At 41.8% G+C, this 15,754-nt stretch overlaps 1 protein-coding gene across 4 annotated transcripts in view; it reads left to right on the top strand.

Moving 5' to 3' along the window:
* PLEKHM3 (pleckstrin homology domain containing M3) overlaps window positions 1-15,754 on the top strand; it is a 128,205-nt gene that overhangs the window by 39,464 nt on the left and 72,987 nt on the right. For all 4 annotated transcript variants that reach the window (XR_005626665.1, XR_005626664.1, XR_005626663.1 and 1 more), the window contains exon 6: window positions 111-174. Coding sequence is in view for 1 of the 4 variants with exons in the window: in XM_039700913.1 (XP_039556847.1) it covers window positions 111-174 (64 nt within the window). In the remaining 3 variants the exon portion in view is untranslated. The remainder of the gene's footprint in view (window positions 1-110; window positions 175-15,754) is intronic.

Consider the following 15,754-nt stretch of genomic DNA (forward strand, 5'->3'; position numbering starts at 1 on the left):
TAGTTTCTTTCTCTCTACCATCACTGTCCTGCCGTTACTTGGTGGGGAGAAGGAGCTTAGGAGTTTCCCAGTCAAAAAAGTGTGACACCTACCCATTTGTCTCTTTCCAGGATCTTTCCCAGAGAGTATCTTCTTCAACAAATCCATCTTTATTCTCTGGCAGACCTTCAGCAGGTGAGTGTCTTTCGTTTATTCTACCTGTTACACATGGAGCCTGTTCTCACCTTCAGAGCTAATTGTACATTTCCCTTGTAGCTGTTCATAGCATAAATACCTGTACTTCCAAGCTGTGTCTGTGGTTTGTAGTTTAGTATAAAAAAAGGTTAACAGTGACATCGATTAGTTATGAAAGCCTAGAGCATCAGTGTTCAAATAGAGATGGAAAGAGACTGTGAAAGAAAAGTGTAGTCTGTAAAGAGAACTTTGTTAGGAGAAATTTTTTGTCTGCTCAATAAATTCTCATCAGTCTCAGCCCATAGGTGACAAGTAGTATTTCTTTCTTTGCTTGAAAGAGTAGTTGTTCAGGAATTTAGAAGTTTATAAAGTCTCTAATTCAAGACGATTATTTACAAATCTGCTGAGCATTGCCATGAGGAGGGGGTAGGGGGGAGCCTAACCCCCACCCCCCTTCCCCCCAAACCTCAGCCAGCCTTCTACACTGAGCTGAGCCATGCAGTGTTACCATGACAGATGAGACCATGGAAGAGGTCATGTGCCAGTAGAATTTGTCTTTGCATTGTTACTGATTCAGCTAAGCAAGGACCTTGAAGTACATTTACCTGAACAGCAGAATTTTGTTATGTAACAGATTAAACAAGAAGAATTTGGAAAAAAGAGCTGAAAAAGGGAGAATTGGGAATCTAAGGTGAATGTGCTGCAGTGCTCAGATGCACAGTGGAGGAAGCAATGAGGTGAGGTGTGCTAGCTGACCTGGGCACCTCTGTGTTCACACTAATGCTGTTGCCAGTGGTGTGTAAAACAGTATTTTAAGCTTCTTTCACCTGCTTCCCTTCTCTAGTGGTGCCTTTTCTGCAGGATGAGAGTAGCATAGCCAGTGCTGGATGTTCAGTTGACACATAAAGTTGAGGTAGTTCAGATGCCCCTCAGAGCTGGAGACTACAGAACAACAGGAAACGTGGCTTTTGTTGGCTGGTAAAATCACAGAGTAGAAATGATTCCATATATAAAATAAAAAGGCCAGTTGCCTGAGGTCTGAAACTGTTTCCATATCTTTTCAGCATGTTCTGCTATCTCATCTTTAATAATCGAGCCATGAAAAAGCAAGCTACTTAACTCCAGAGCTGCAGTCTCCCTGGTGGGCCTGTCTATTAGCCCCCAGTGTTTTGTAAGCTGCTTAATCAGTTCCTAACATTGGTAGTAGATATTTTAGAAGCAAGCAGCAGCTTATCAAGCACCCTGGGGGAGAGTAGGAGGGTAGAAGTCATAATTCATGCATTGATTTAGCACTTTCCTATAACATGTTTCTTTGTGTTTGTGTTTGCAAGACACCTTCTCTTCCCCTGAGGCGCCCAGTCCCAAACTTATCATATTTAGAGGCAATATAATTTGATTACCATTTCTGCTGGGGTGGGTTAAATTGCATTTCCCTTTTAATCTAGCTATATCCTTGTTGTGAGCATGGAGAGGGTTTTCCACATTTCAGAGGCTCCAAGTTTGAAATTGGATTACCTGTTTTTGTCAAAGTGGATCCAGAGCGGAAAAGAGAGGAGGGCCCCACTGAGAGAATGAATCCAATGGTCAGATAAATTGTGATACCCTTCACAGCCCCTCCCTCCTGTCTGCTTTGCCCCTCACTGCTGCTTTCTCTCAGTTGCTCATCATTTTCCATTGACCTGCAGTTTGGGTAGTTTTAATCCTGAAAGTTTTCTTCCTTTTGATTCCTCTGCTGCCTATTTCCTCATATCCATGGACTGCTTTTGCACTGTTTCCTGCTGTCATGTAGATTGCATGTGTTTGGGGAATTAACTAAAAGGTTTATTAAAGATTAATGGAAAGATAAGGCATGGTGAGTGAATTAGAAAAGCAGAGAGGGGTAATCTGCAGATATAAGCAACCTTTACCCTGGTTAGTCCCAGCTCAATTCTGAATTGTTTCCTGGCCAAGTTCCCTTTAAAGATCCTAGAAAACATGGCTGTTTCTTACCTAGCAGCTGAGTTTCAAAAATGGGGTTTGAGGATCTGTTGTTAGTTCAAAAAGGTCAAAATGCCTGTTTGCCAGTAGGTGAAGCAACTTATAATACTATTCTGAAATAAAATCCAATATAAATCTCTTTCCAGGCTTAACAGGGTCTAGATATTATGAGTCTAGCAGAGTATATACCTGGGCTATCTGGTGGTCTGGGAACGTCATTTGGATAGGGCTCTAGTGGGGAAGACTTTACTGTGAGGTTAAAACAGAGTAAAAAAAAATTTGGAAAAAAGTGGCCTTAATATTTGAAATTTCCCAAATCCTGGTGAGGCAGTGTTTTTCGCTAGTACTTGTGTTGTTCACAAATGCTTGTAGGGCAGATGTGAGTAACCAAAGAGACAGCAAGTGACAGTCTTTATTTGTATGTACACACAAACGCATGGACTCCAGAAGGTTTTGCTGCAGCCCAGGCCCCAGGGACTACATTAAAGTTTACAGAAGTCTATCTGTGGGCATTCCTGTGGGGTAGATGTTCTTAGAATCCTGGTGTCAGCTGATGAGATAACTGATGAGGTGTGTTCAGATGGAATAGGCACAAACACCAAGTGTGATTTAACAGGCACAAACATCACAACTTGGTTCTGTTCTGCCTCATTGGCTGCACATGTTCGTCTTTGCTACCTCGTGTCATCTGCCCTGCATCACCCGTACCCCTCTGCATCTCTGTTAGGCAGTTTATCCAGGGTTATTCCAGTCAGTTAAAGCTTTCAAGAGGGAGATCTCCACTTGGTAGGAAGCAAGTATTCACTCCTGAATTTGCTGGTGTTAGCAGACATAGCATACTGGGAAAATGGATTAGTCTTATAGACCATGATGTGCTCTTACAGTCCAGGATATTTTCATCCTAAACCTGTTGGAGGTGTGAGCTCTCTGCTGACATTACTGATACTTTTGTACATGTATGGACAGAGTTCATGCAACAGGAGTTAAAAAATGTCCATTTAGATTTTACAGATGTGATTATGGGGCTGCTTTTATTGAAACTGACAATTTTTACACTTTGAACCGAAGTTGACTCAGACAAAAATCTTGCATTTCTTATGGAAAGTAATTCTGGCTCCTTACACTACACAACATGTTGATGGGAGCTGTTGAAGTAAAAGACTAGAAGGGACTATTGTGTTGATTTCCAAATTCAGATGGTTCATCCATAGACAGTTAACTAATGTCTTGCCTCTTTTTTTATGTTAAATAGCAAGTGTACAAAAATTATTGCAGTGAGGCACAGGAAGTTCCACCTGAACATGAGGAAGAACTTGACTGTGCAGTGACCATGCATGGGAAGCTGTTGCCCAGAGGTTCCCCCTCTGGAAATATCTGGACACTGTTCTGTGCCTCATGCTCTGGGATAACCCTGCTTGAGCAGGGAGGTTGGTCCACATGACCCACTGTGGACCCTTTCAGCCTTACACATTCTGTGATTCTGTGATGGTGTTTACTGTAGAAACTGTCTTAATCATGGCAATTATTTCATCCTGGTTATACCAACTCTGAAACATACAGTAAAATTAAAAGGATCCACATAAGGGCAAAAATTACTGGATGTCAGGGATGGAAATTGTGAGCAAGATGGCTGATTTTAAAAGATGGTAATTTGAAGACTTGTTTATACAGGAACACTCAGGGAAAAATAATGAAGTGACAAAATATGGGAATTTAAAAAGATGAGTTGAATTACTTTAAATCACTGTGTAAATAGTGTTATTCAAAATATAAGTGGCTTTCATTTGGTTTATCTCCATTTACTTTGGAAGCAAAGTGACATAAATTGCATTAAGGCCATTTTCATTCTGAATGTGTATGTCCATACAGGGATTTAATGTTGTATAATTTATCCATTTTAACATTGTAGATAAACTAATCTGTTGAAATTTAGTTAAAACATTATTGACTTCACATCAACTTTCCTGACTACCTGTAGATGAACCTACAAATAATGTGAAGAACAGTGCAAGAAAGGATGAACAGGAGAGCCCTGTTCTCACAATAATATGGCACAGTGAGTATGAGGGATGCATAAAAATCCTTAATGGAAATACTTTTTTGCAAAACACAGTGAGTATGAGGAGTTTAATGCCACAATAGTGTCACTGAGGCCAGAAATGTATCATCTTTGAGAGGATTAAGTATCCATAATGAGAATATCCACAGTTACAGTACATAAAATAAAGGGATTATAAGATTTCAGACTAGACATACTATACTGAAGGGATTAGGAAGATGTCTCCCCTACTGACAGATCAATGATTTCATCTTCCTCTGACGTTTGGAACTCTGATTACACACAGCACTGATTACAGCTCCTGTGAGCATTTTGGGCTTGCTGGACTGTTGGTCCACTGCAGCATTCCTCACTGGGAAATCTTCATGTTTCTGCTCAAGCTTTTTTGCATATAAGGCTCCCTAACAAGCGTATGGGGAATAAAAATGAGCTTCAATGAAGCAAAAGTTCTACCTGATTTGAGGCTAATACATTGTTAGATTAGGATTAGAAAGTCTTAGAACAGCAAAGAAATCATTAGCTCTCCTTCACTCCTCCAAGCTTTTAACCCACATTGTACTTTCATTGCACCTCCCAGACAGAAGTGAAGAAGTAGATCAGAGATGCTCTTTTTGCTCTTTTTTCATATGCAAAGCTTTAGGTTGATTTAGACAAGTTGTTTCGTCAGTCCCAACAACAGCAAAGAATGCAAGATGTGGACTTCTTTTGCCATTTACTTGCTGTTTTTTTCAGAAGTAAAACTTCTTTTCTGATAACTCAGTCCTCATACCATTGCTGATAGATGCTTAGTATAGATTTGTAACATACAGCCTGATGAATTCCAAGCCCATCAGTGGTGGTATCCCTGCCCAGCAGCTCCTTTTTACTGATACAGTAAAAGGATGGGATGTAGCATCTAACCCACACAGAGCCTGTGCATATGGCTGTATTGATTGAAAAAAATGGGGTTTGGCTAACATATTTTGGACTTGCTGTAGTTTTAGAAGTATTACTAAATTAGGTACTTGACAAACACCTTCCTTCTCTTGTGTATGTAGCTGAGCCTGTGAAATCATGAGTGCAAACTCAAGTTATATCAATGAGTCTGTTGCTGTCATTTGTGTCATTCAGTGATTCAATATAAGCTGTATCATCTTAAACTTCTGTTTACCAAAGAGGTTTACCAATGTAGCTGTACCAGCAAATTCTTTTAATTTTAGGCAAGCCCTTTTTCTGCTTAAGGGGCAGGAGGTGGAAAATGAGAAGGAGAATTAGGTTTGGGCAGGCCTGACTATGCTGAGATGACTGAAGATTTGTCTGTCACATTCTCTGTGGGAACTGTCTGTGCTCAACAAGGGCAGCAAAATGCCAGACACATCATCTGTGCCATAGCAGCCACAGCTCAGAGTTCAGCACTGTTGGGAACACATTGATTCACAGCTCCAGCCTCCCAAGCAAGGGTGGACACAGCATGTGTGACAGAGCTGTAAGTCCTGCAGTGTGTTACTGCAGTGTAATACTACCAGGTAGTTCTCTACATGGACCATGTAAGGATGCATCTTAGACCACAATGGCATAATGTTAATAGCTGTCTTTATGTCCTGTGCCTGACTGACAGTGTTCTAAACTAAGTATATTAGCAGAGGAATATGAAAACAGTCCTAGGATGGGAAAAACACACAATATCTGTCTTCATAAGTAGTAAAAGATCTGCTAGCACAACAGCAGTTAAACAGCTTGTCTACTTTCCTGTGGCTCCTTTATCACTGAAGCACAGAATGGGTGAGGTTGGAAACACCACAGTGTGTCATCTGGTCCAACCTCCCTGCTCAAGCAGGGTCATCCTAAAGCACCTGGCACATCATTTATTTTTGTCACTCCCTGGAGGTTGCCAGCACTGAGTGCCTTTCAGCAGAACAGGAAGCTTCAGGTTAGCTGATATTCCCGGTGTGTGTGTAATTCTCAAAGTGCTGACAGCTCTGGTTACAATTAGTGGTAATGGCAGTGATCTTCCTGGCTGTTCCCTTTTACCTCAGCTCTGCTGGGAAAGGGAGTTGCTGTCATTCAGAGTGGCTCTCAAGCAGAGAGCAAGGCAGAGCCAGCCAGGCTAGGGGATGAAGAGCTGGCTAGGAGCATTTTGGCAGGTGGCTGTCAGGAAGACAAGTTCATCTGAATTAGGTATTGCAGGCAAAGTCTAGAGATCTAGCAAGATTGTTAGTAGATATTTTTAATAGTAGGACTGCTTTCAGCACTGCATGGAACCAGAATTTAACAGGGTTTATTAAATACTTGTAGTTCTTTTTAAATACTTGTAGTCCTTTTCCTTGTGAATATGTAATCTAGGCCACTTGGGATAAGTGTGGCTTTTTAGAATGAAATTCTGTTTAAAATGACCCAGTAGTGGTGCCAGGGATTCACAGGAGCTTTTGAGTTGAGATCTCCAGAGATATTTAATTTTTTTTTTCAGCCTGTAGAAGCAGCAGCAGTAATATAAGTTACCCCTTTTCTGCTGCCTTGTGCTAAACAGAATTCTTCTGTTATTTTCTGCTGTGCAGAATGAAAAGCCCAGTACTGGAGATGCAGGTTAGCAGTGTGAAAGATTGGGCTCTGAACTCATTGTTCTACTTCACTTAAAATGATTACTTAGGAGAGCCAGCTGGGTGTTGCTTCAGGACTAACATCCTGAAAAAACAGATTTCCCAAGAAATAAAATACTGTCTCAGGGCTACCTGCTTGGATGAGAGAAGAACTTTTTTATTTCCCAAGAAATAAAATACTGTCTCAGGGCTACCTGCTTGGATGAGAGAAGAACATTTTTATTTTTTTTTTTTATTTTAAATATACTTTGTACTCACAGAGGTTTTTTTCAAAGTAGCCCTAGTCTTTTTCTTGGTATGTTGCTTTCTTGTTCTAAAGTCCTTCAGAGGACTCCTCCTTAAAATGCCCAGATCTAGTCCTATGCAAGGCAGGAAAGTTTCTAATTTTGTGCTATCACTCATGAAATAACATATTGCTCAGTGGGCATGTAGAGTCAGTTAATATCTCTGCATGCATTTGCTTGCTTAATCTTAAAAAAAAAGTATATATATACTCTCTGCCTGAATGCATATTTGCTTCTGTATTTAGAGTCACGTATGTTTTTAAGCTAAGTAATGCACTTTCTGTTTTCTACCAGCCAAATTCCTGGTACTCTTTCAACCTTGTTTGATTAAAACAGCCTTTAACCTTTGCTTGAATACCTTTTTCTTAAAACAACCTATAATTCATCCCTGCAACAAGATCAGGAGAACTTGGGGTGTGACAAAATTGACATGTAACTGCCTGGAAACCTTGAGGGAAGGAGAAAGGAGGAAAGAAAGACGATTGAAACACAGTGAGTGTGTGTCATGTTGCAGAGCTGGCGGGGGAGCTGGCACAGGTGATTTCCAGGCATGTTGTTTATGCTGAGACAATTCCATCTCCTCTTCACTTGTGTCAGCTTGCATCCAGAGACCTGCTGAAATTTCTGGCATTTCTTCCTTTCAATGAGAAGAGTGGGGGAGGGCTTGGAGGAACCTTGTCATCCTCTCTCTCCTGCTATAAATTGACTTGAACTGTCACCAGCTTGTTTTTCCTCTCCCCTGGCCAATGTAAAACTCCATCTTCACCTTGCCCCCTGCCTATGTGTGCTTTTCAGAGATTAGCAGTGTTTGTTCTTGACCTTGTATTCCTTCCTCTTCCCAGTGCCTATTTTAGTTAGGGGCTAATTTGTGGGCTATCTCTCCAGTAGCAAATTAAAGTGAAATATATTTAGGGGTTTACTCCGGAAGGACTGTGAACAGCAAATGGCTCTGCCATCAGTGCAGACTGCCTGATGCAAACAAGTCAAAGGGGGCTTCTGATTTCTGTTTATTCAAATCTCACTCCCTTAGTTTGCTCTGCTTTAGATTGATTTATTTGGCAGTTGGTTTTGTGAGGTTCTTTTTGTTCTCTGCAGTGTTTATTGCAGGGTTTCCTTTCGGGCTGCTCTCTGCCCTGTGTGGTGATGAGTTAGTGCGGCACAACGCGCGCTGGTGTCAGCAGTGGGTGAACGGAGTCCCTGGCTCGCCTGCTCCTGCCCACCCTGCTGCCACCTGTACCACAGGCTGAACAGGCTTTTGGGACAGCGAGGGACCTGTGGAGGGTGTAAAGGGAAGAGGAGGGAGAGGGTGGGGTGGTATCACTCTTGCTTTGGGAGCTGGGACTGTGGCCCGTAGCATGCCTGTCGCAACTGAAGTTACTGCTGTATTCTTTTTTAATTTGTTGTATAGCAGTGCACAGTGACTGATTGTAGTGTGCATGCACACAAATAGGAAGAGATCATTCTTCCCTTAAATCACCTGTAATTTAAATAAACAAGACAGGCAGACTGAAAGAGTTGACTGGGAGTCAAAATGGAGCAAGGAAAGCCAGCTGATTAGTATATTGGACAAAAGATCTGATATCTATCTCTCTGCAACTTTTACCTCATGATCATCCTTCCTCCTTCCATTTCCTTTTCCTCTGAACTAAAGATTAATTGTGCATTGAAATTATAACAAGAATTTGTGGTGTTAAGAATCTGGCCAAGGAAGAGAAAAAATCCTCAAGGAAATTAGCAGTCCACAAGCATTGTCTGTTCCCTAGATATAAATGACTGGGAACTTCCCAGCCAGGGAATGTTTTCCCTTTATTTTCCCTGCAACTTGCATTATCCTTAGCTAAGCATATTGTAGCATGCTTGTTTCCAAGTCTGTGTTTTTATCACAGAAGTCCTGACCCCACTGAAATCTTCGTGGGGCAGAGATTGCATTTACCATTTCAGCTTTAATGGCCAACTTGCATGTTTAATGAATGCAGAAAATACCTGCTTGTTATCCAGTAAACAAATAGGGAAATGCAATCACTGTATTTTTCCAGCACCCCAGTCCACTTTTGCTTGTCCTGGTTTGTGACAAAGATTACCTGTGACAGACAAGAGAATTTGTCAGAAAATGTTTCTGAAATAGATGTTGCAATGTAAGGATAGGAGGTAGAGTGTAAAGTAAAGATCCTGATTGCAGCAAAAATCTGAGGCAGACATTAGGAACAACTTTCCAGTTGTTCTGAGTACTGGGCTGTTGTGGTATCTCTCTGGTGAGAAGCTTTTAAGCAAGGCAGACATTTTGGTTGTGCTGGAGGATGAGGAACAAACTGGATGTTTCTAAAGGTGTTTTTTCTAGACCTGGTTTCTTGTATCACTGGTAGCTCCTTTAAAAGTGTATTTCTCATCTGTTCTGGAGGTGAAGAAAGGTTATAGAATGTTTAGTCCTCCTCCTAAAAGCTTCCACTGGTGGAATTTCGAGGGTAGTGAGCATCCAAGTGGTGAATTGAAGACAGTCTCTTCAGGACATTTTATTGCACTTTCATTCAGTCCAGGAAGCATATTCTCTGTGGTGCTTTAAAGTCCAGGCAAAGCTGGAGCCTACCTCTGAATTTGTTAGGAAAAGGCATGATTCAGACTAGCTGTTTCTGGAGAGGTAGAAAGAAAACAACCAATGGGGGCAGAAACCTTTTCTGTAGAGGATGGTGGAAAGCTGTGCACAATTGTTGTCTGCTCCTTCAGGTAGCTTCCTTCTGCCAGACATGCCTGTGACATTATTCCTCTGAATTAAAGTACTTTCTATCTCTTCAATTTACGTAATTGGGGATCATGAATGAGTTTCATGTCCACCACCCCTTCCATTTTCTCAGTGCCTCTTGGCTTTTCATGTCTCTTCTGCATTGCGTCAGTGCCTCCTGGCAAATTCTGTCTATGTCTGTCTCTCAGATACAGCCAAGTGTGTGCCTGGCCTTGAGAAATAATCATAAATTTTGTTCTGTCAGGAGGAGAGGCCAGGACAATCCAGTTTAGATTTGAACCTGTAGTTCAAGGTGTTTTAGGGATTTCATATCACTTAACCCATACCCTCCAGGCATCACTTGTGTCTGACATGTAGATCAGACTGGAGGAATAAGAGGAACAGATTGCTCAGTGCTCCAAAAGGAGGTTATGAAGCAAACCTGTGTCTTTAAAGAGAGTGGCTTCTAATAAATGTTATCTGCAGAGAAATACACCAGCCCTGCATAAGTAGTTAATGTTACTGCTTCAGTGTTGGCTCATAAAACAACTTTATCGCCTCTATGACGATAATGATTAACAAGCTGATTTACAAGGGTGGGGTCACAAAGCCATTTGGCAAATTTAGCTTGTCTCACAGTGGCAGGAATACAGAACCTGAGTTTTACAGTATTTTTACCACTTTACTTGGAGTACTTAACCTTGGTGGCCACGCTATTAGGCAGAGCAGTAGCAGCAGGTTCTCCTTTATGGGATAATAACCAGAGTTTCCTCCAGTGCTTCTGATACCTGAGGAAATTGCAGGTCTCCCTCTGGAGATTCAGGAGCACTGGGGACATTTCATGAGCTCCCATCTCAGTGTTTATTCCCTGATCACTTAGCCACAGTGAACTGACAGTGTTTACAGGCACACTGTTACATGATGCCTCTGGTTGATTGCCCCTTCTGCCAGAGCTGGCAGAACATCTACCCAAAGATGTGTGTAGGTTTATCTTCCTACTCTTAAATTCTGGATAGCTTCTGTTAAAATATCCTTCCTCTATTGATTCTCCATTATCTTGGATTTTAAGGGATTTTTTGTTTAGACTGTGTCAGATTTTTCTTTTATTATCATACGTAGGAATTACTCAGAGTGGCAAATGTAAAATTTTTTAAAGTATTTTAATCCAGAAACTATTTTTGAAGTTGTAATATACCATGGCACTGTTGAGAATCTAGACTTCTTAGCCTTTGCAATTTCTCACATTGAGCAAAACGGTGTATCTGAAGGCTCAGCAAGCTGTATTCCTTTACTGTCTGTTCTGGCAGTCCTAATGTGGGTGATCAAAGGTATTTATGATCTCCATTCTATGTAAACATCTACTGCACTTTTAAAGTGGATAAAAATGCACAGACCGGGTAGGGGTTTTGATGACTCTCACTCAAATTCACAACATAGACTCCTGCAGGGATGGAGGTCTTACTCAGTACCTTTTGCTTCTTATCTAGCAATGCTGACAGCGGCCCTGCCCTCAAAACAAACACTCACTGACCTCAGAAATGTCTGAAAACTGTACTGTTTTTCTTTCCTGTCCAGAAAGTTCATAATATCTGATAGACTTCAGTGCTGATTTATGTGGCCATGATGCCAAGTTTGGGTATTTCTGTGGCCCTGATCTGCTAGGTGGGTGAAAGGCCATTGCAGGTGTTGCTTGAAGTGCTGGTGGGTTACAGCTAACTCATTTGTCCTTCTGTTTCTACACATCTTTCCCCTAGTGCCTGCTAAAGTTGTTGGGATATTACATCTGTGGAAATGACACAGCCTGAGTTAGCAGGGGTGTTGCATGCTTGCCTTGTCTAATCACTATTTGATTGCTTTTCACTTCCCAGCCAGAGGTTTCTATTAATGTCTTTTATAATTTGAACAACTCTCAGGAACTGGAACAAACTCTAGTTCTGTAACAGGGTTTTTTTCATGCCTGGTTTTTGGTATTGCTCCATTTCCCAAACAAAAAAGTTATTACAAGTCATGAGTTTAGGTTACCATCTCTGGGTTAAAACTCTCAACAGACTTGAGAAGTTCTGCTACTGTTCCCTTGGCCACTTTTCTAGTTTGGTTTTTAATACGAAAGCATATATTGCAACACCATGTTCACTACATTGCTCTCCCATGGGACTGGTTTGTGCAATCCTCCTTCATGCTGGTAAGTAGGTTCTCATACAAGGAGTTTTTGTTGACTGAACAGGGAAGACAAAGTGACTTGACTTCCCTGCTGTGTGTGATGGGGGCTGGGGGTTTCTGCTGCATGGAGGCACAGCTGGGTCTGGGCAGTGGGGCCTTCAGAGCTGGACTTCTGGCAGCACTGTGCTCAGCCCAGGGAGCCAGGATGAGGGATGGAGGCAGGACAGAGCTGGAGCGCAGCGTGTGCCAGAGATGAGGGAGTGCCTCTCCTGCAGCACAGGGCAGTGCTGTGGCTCAGAAATGTGTTGTGAAGGTCAGACACAGGGACTCTGGTCACAGGCCCCTGGGCAACACCTGCTGCTCCTGAAACTTGTCTGTGAGCAAAAGCCCTGTTCTGCACATAATGGGCCACTCTGGCTTGGTGGATGCTCTGGTTTATGGCCTTTGCAGGTGTTGTTCTCTGGGGACAGCTGGCTGTCCATTTGTTTGTGAAAACATCACCTTGATAGAGCAAGGGAGCTATGAGGAACTTCCAGCCTTTGAATGATCAGGAAGCCTCTGGCGGTGAGCAGCCCTCCTGACAAATAGTTAAACTTTGACTGATCACACATTGTACTCATAGTCATATTAATGTGATGTATCCAAAGGGGCTTTAACTTGTAGCACAGCCACTGCTGCCTTTTATCTCGTGTCTTGCTGGTGAATCAGGAAACCCAAAACCCAGTGCACGTGTCCTGCCTTGCCACTGCACAAAGACTCGCAGCCTCTGCCAGAGTTGGCTTGTTTGACAGTCCTTGCATTTTCCCCTCACCTCACTTATTCTGTGCAATTGTTTCTTCAGAATTATACTGGTCCCCAGCTGAACACAGAGATATTCCAAGAAGAAAGTTTGATTTACCTTTATTCATAGCATTGACTTGTATGAGAAGCCTCTGTTTCAGAGATCATCTAAAATAATTGTGCCACCACCCTTTCAGCACATGTTCAGATACTTGTACCCCTTTTGTTTCTCCCATTGCTGCAGACAAGTCTCTGCCTTCCCCTCGTGCTCTTCAGAACAGCTTGAACTTTCCCAGGCTGGGTTCATGAGGCTGGGCAGTGGGGCAGGTAGCTGCTCCTGCTGGATTTCCTGGTTTCTCCTTTCTTCCTGGCAGCCCTGGCACCTGCAGCCAAACTCTGGCCAGAGGGATAGTCTGCAGTGTGGGCAGGGAACCTGTATGGGAGGCTCCTCCAAAACACAGCTTGTCCCATTTCAGGTGGAAGATATGTGGCAGTTACTGTAAAAAGCAGTGTTTGCTTTGCTGGTTTAAATTGTAAGTGCTTTGAGGGCAGGGCTGGCTTTTATGTATGTACATGTGGGTGTGTATTTTTATACAATTCCTAATGTGACACACACAGAAGCTGCTGTGTGCAAAGCCATAGCTTTCTGTTTTGTGGAAGCTTAGAGAAATGTTTTTCCTGATCCAGACAGACGAACAGTGATTCTGATCTGAACTCTGGGGCTGTTCAGAGACACAACTTGCTTTGTACTTCTGGACACAGCTGTTTTCCTTCTGTTGTCACCAAGTAGTGTACCCCAGTGTATTCCAGGTACAGCAATGATAAGCATGGCCCTGTGTCCACAATGATGTTGGGATGGATTCCTTGACCAGTTAAGGAAGAAAAAGCTGCATTGTACCCTCTGTTATTGACTGACTGGAATGCCATCATTAACCACCTCTCACCCATAGTTTTGACCAATTAAACAATTGCTTGCTCTGCAAAGAGTTTGGATTAGAAACATACCTTGCTCTTTATGTGTGCTGTAAGTAGAAGACAACCTGACTAGCAAAATTTTAATTTCAGCTTGATGATTTTTTCTTTTTAAGAGAGGCATATATTTTTAATCCTTTGCCAGGTGTATGCTGAGACATCCCGTATGTTGAAGAGATAAGTCAATGGTGAAAATTTTGGTTTCTGTTCCTTTGGCATACTCTTAACTTAGTTTTTTGCTAAATTGCCACACTCGTAAAATGTGATGTACTTTTCTGCAGCTTGTAGTGTGTGATTTCGGAGTTTCACTGTTTCATAAACTTATTTTGTAAACTGAAATGTTCTTAGGAAAGGTTCAGGTCAAAGCTTAGGAGTGGCTCCAACAGTGAGAACAGACGGGTGCTGGATTAGACTGCATGGGGGCTGTGATGTTTTCATCACTGAAAGACTTGAGGAACAGATACAGCTGTAAAGAGTGATGTAAATATTAGTGGCTCTGCCAAGACAGCCTCTTGAGGTCTTTCTTTTCCTCCCATAATTTCCATGATATCTGGATACTGCATTACATTTGACTGTCACGCTTCTATTATTTAATCACTTATGTTTCCTTGAAACTCAAAATGAGATTCTGGCAACTGGGAATATCCTGGGACTCTTCCATCATGGTTCTGGGATGTCTAAACTGACTGACTCTGGACCTTTGGCAGTTTTAAACTGTTTTAAAACAGGAGAAGTTTTAAAAATTTTGGCGATATGTTCTGTGCTCCTTTTCCCAAGCTATAAAACACTCACTGTGAAACTGTTACCACAAAACAGTGAGTAGACAGCAAGTAGACTTGGGACAGCAAATAGAAATCTTCCTCTCTGCTTGAATAGCATAAATGGAGATGAGGATTTTATTCTTATTAGCTACAAACAGGAATGAGATAAGGCTGCAAGGAAAAATCAGCCTGTGCACAGCCTTGAGGTCTCTGATGAAACAAAATAACACAAAATTTACAGATGCTAAAACCAGTGATAACATCGATTTGATGCTGCATTTTGTCTTCCTCCTGTAATACAGTAAAATGGCCTGTAATTCACATTGCAAAATTGGCATGCATGGCTCTTTGAAGATATCATCTTCCTTGTATGTCTGCAGAATAACAAGCCCACCCACTTCAGTGCTACAACAAGCCATAGAAATAAATAAATAAAGAGGGACAAATAACACCATCTCCTCGGGGCAGCTGCCCACTCCATGTGCCTTGCTCAGGTTGTGAACTCTTCAGCACAGGAAAGTTTTTGTTCCTTCTAGTTTTAAATTCACCCCCAGTGCTTAGGAAGGTAATAGATTATGATAATTGTGTTTATTACATTATATAAAATGTTACTTCAGATATTTAACTTTTAAATCATTGCTGACAGTGACATTAGTTCAGATTTAGAGAGTTTGTTTGCACTGTGTCTTTAGCCTGGCATTTTAAGCTGAGCAGTTGTGGCCTGAGGTGACTGCTATAGCCTGAAAATTCTCTGGAAAATTTGTATGCATTGTGGTTTATTTATTATCTTTGTATGTGTATTTCATCTATTAGTGTCTCAGTGGGTTTTTGGAGGGTGACTGTAGCCTTGTCACTAACTGGGTGGCTTCACTGTTTCTTTCTTTCTGTTTATTGAATATTGTCAACTTCCTTGTCTCCTCTCTGTAACTGTGGAGTCTGCAAGCAAAATATTTCTTCCTTCAAAATTAAAAACAAACCCTAGCCTAGGGGAGCTAAATTAGCTTCTGACCATCTGTTAGAAGGTTAGCAGTATCACTACCTTGAACTATGGCTTCAGTTTCGTATTTCATGCAGCAGCTTCTCTGCATTGTTTATATTGCAGTTGAAGGGGATCTTCCTATACCAGGATGCAATAGGAACGTCATTTTTCCTCTGACATGAGCAGATGTCCTATCTGCAGTAGTAGCAATAACATTGCTGCTTCCTGTTGTTGCAGGTGGTGTTAGCAGGCTGGAGCTGAAGGCAAAGAAGGGGCACATTTCAGCTGTGCCATTCACTGCCATCAACACCAGCAC

Source organism: Passer montanus, unplaced genomic scaffold (assembly GCF_014805655.1).
Source record: "Passer montanus isolate IOZ18808 unplaced genomic scaffold, ASM1480565v1 scaffold1, whole genome shotgun sequence".
Lineage (NCBI taxonomy): Eukaryota > Metazoa > Chordata > Aves > Passeriformes > Passeridae > Passer > Passer montanus.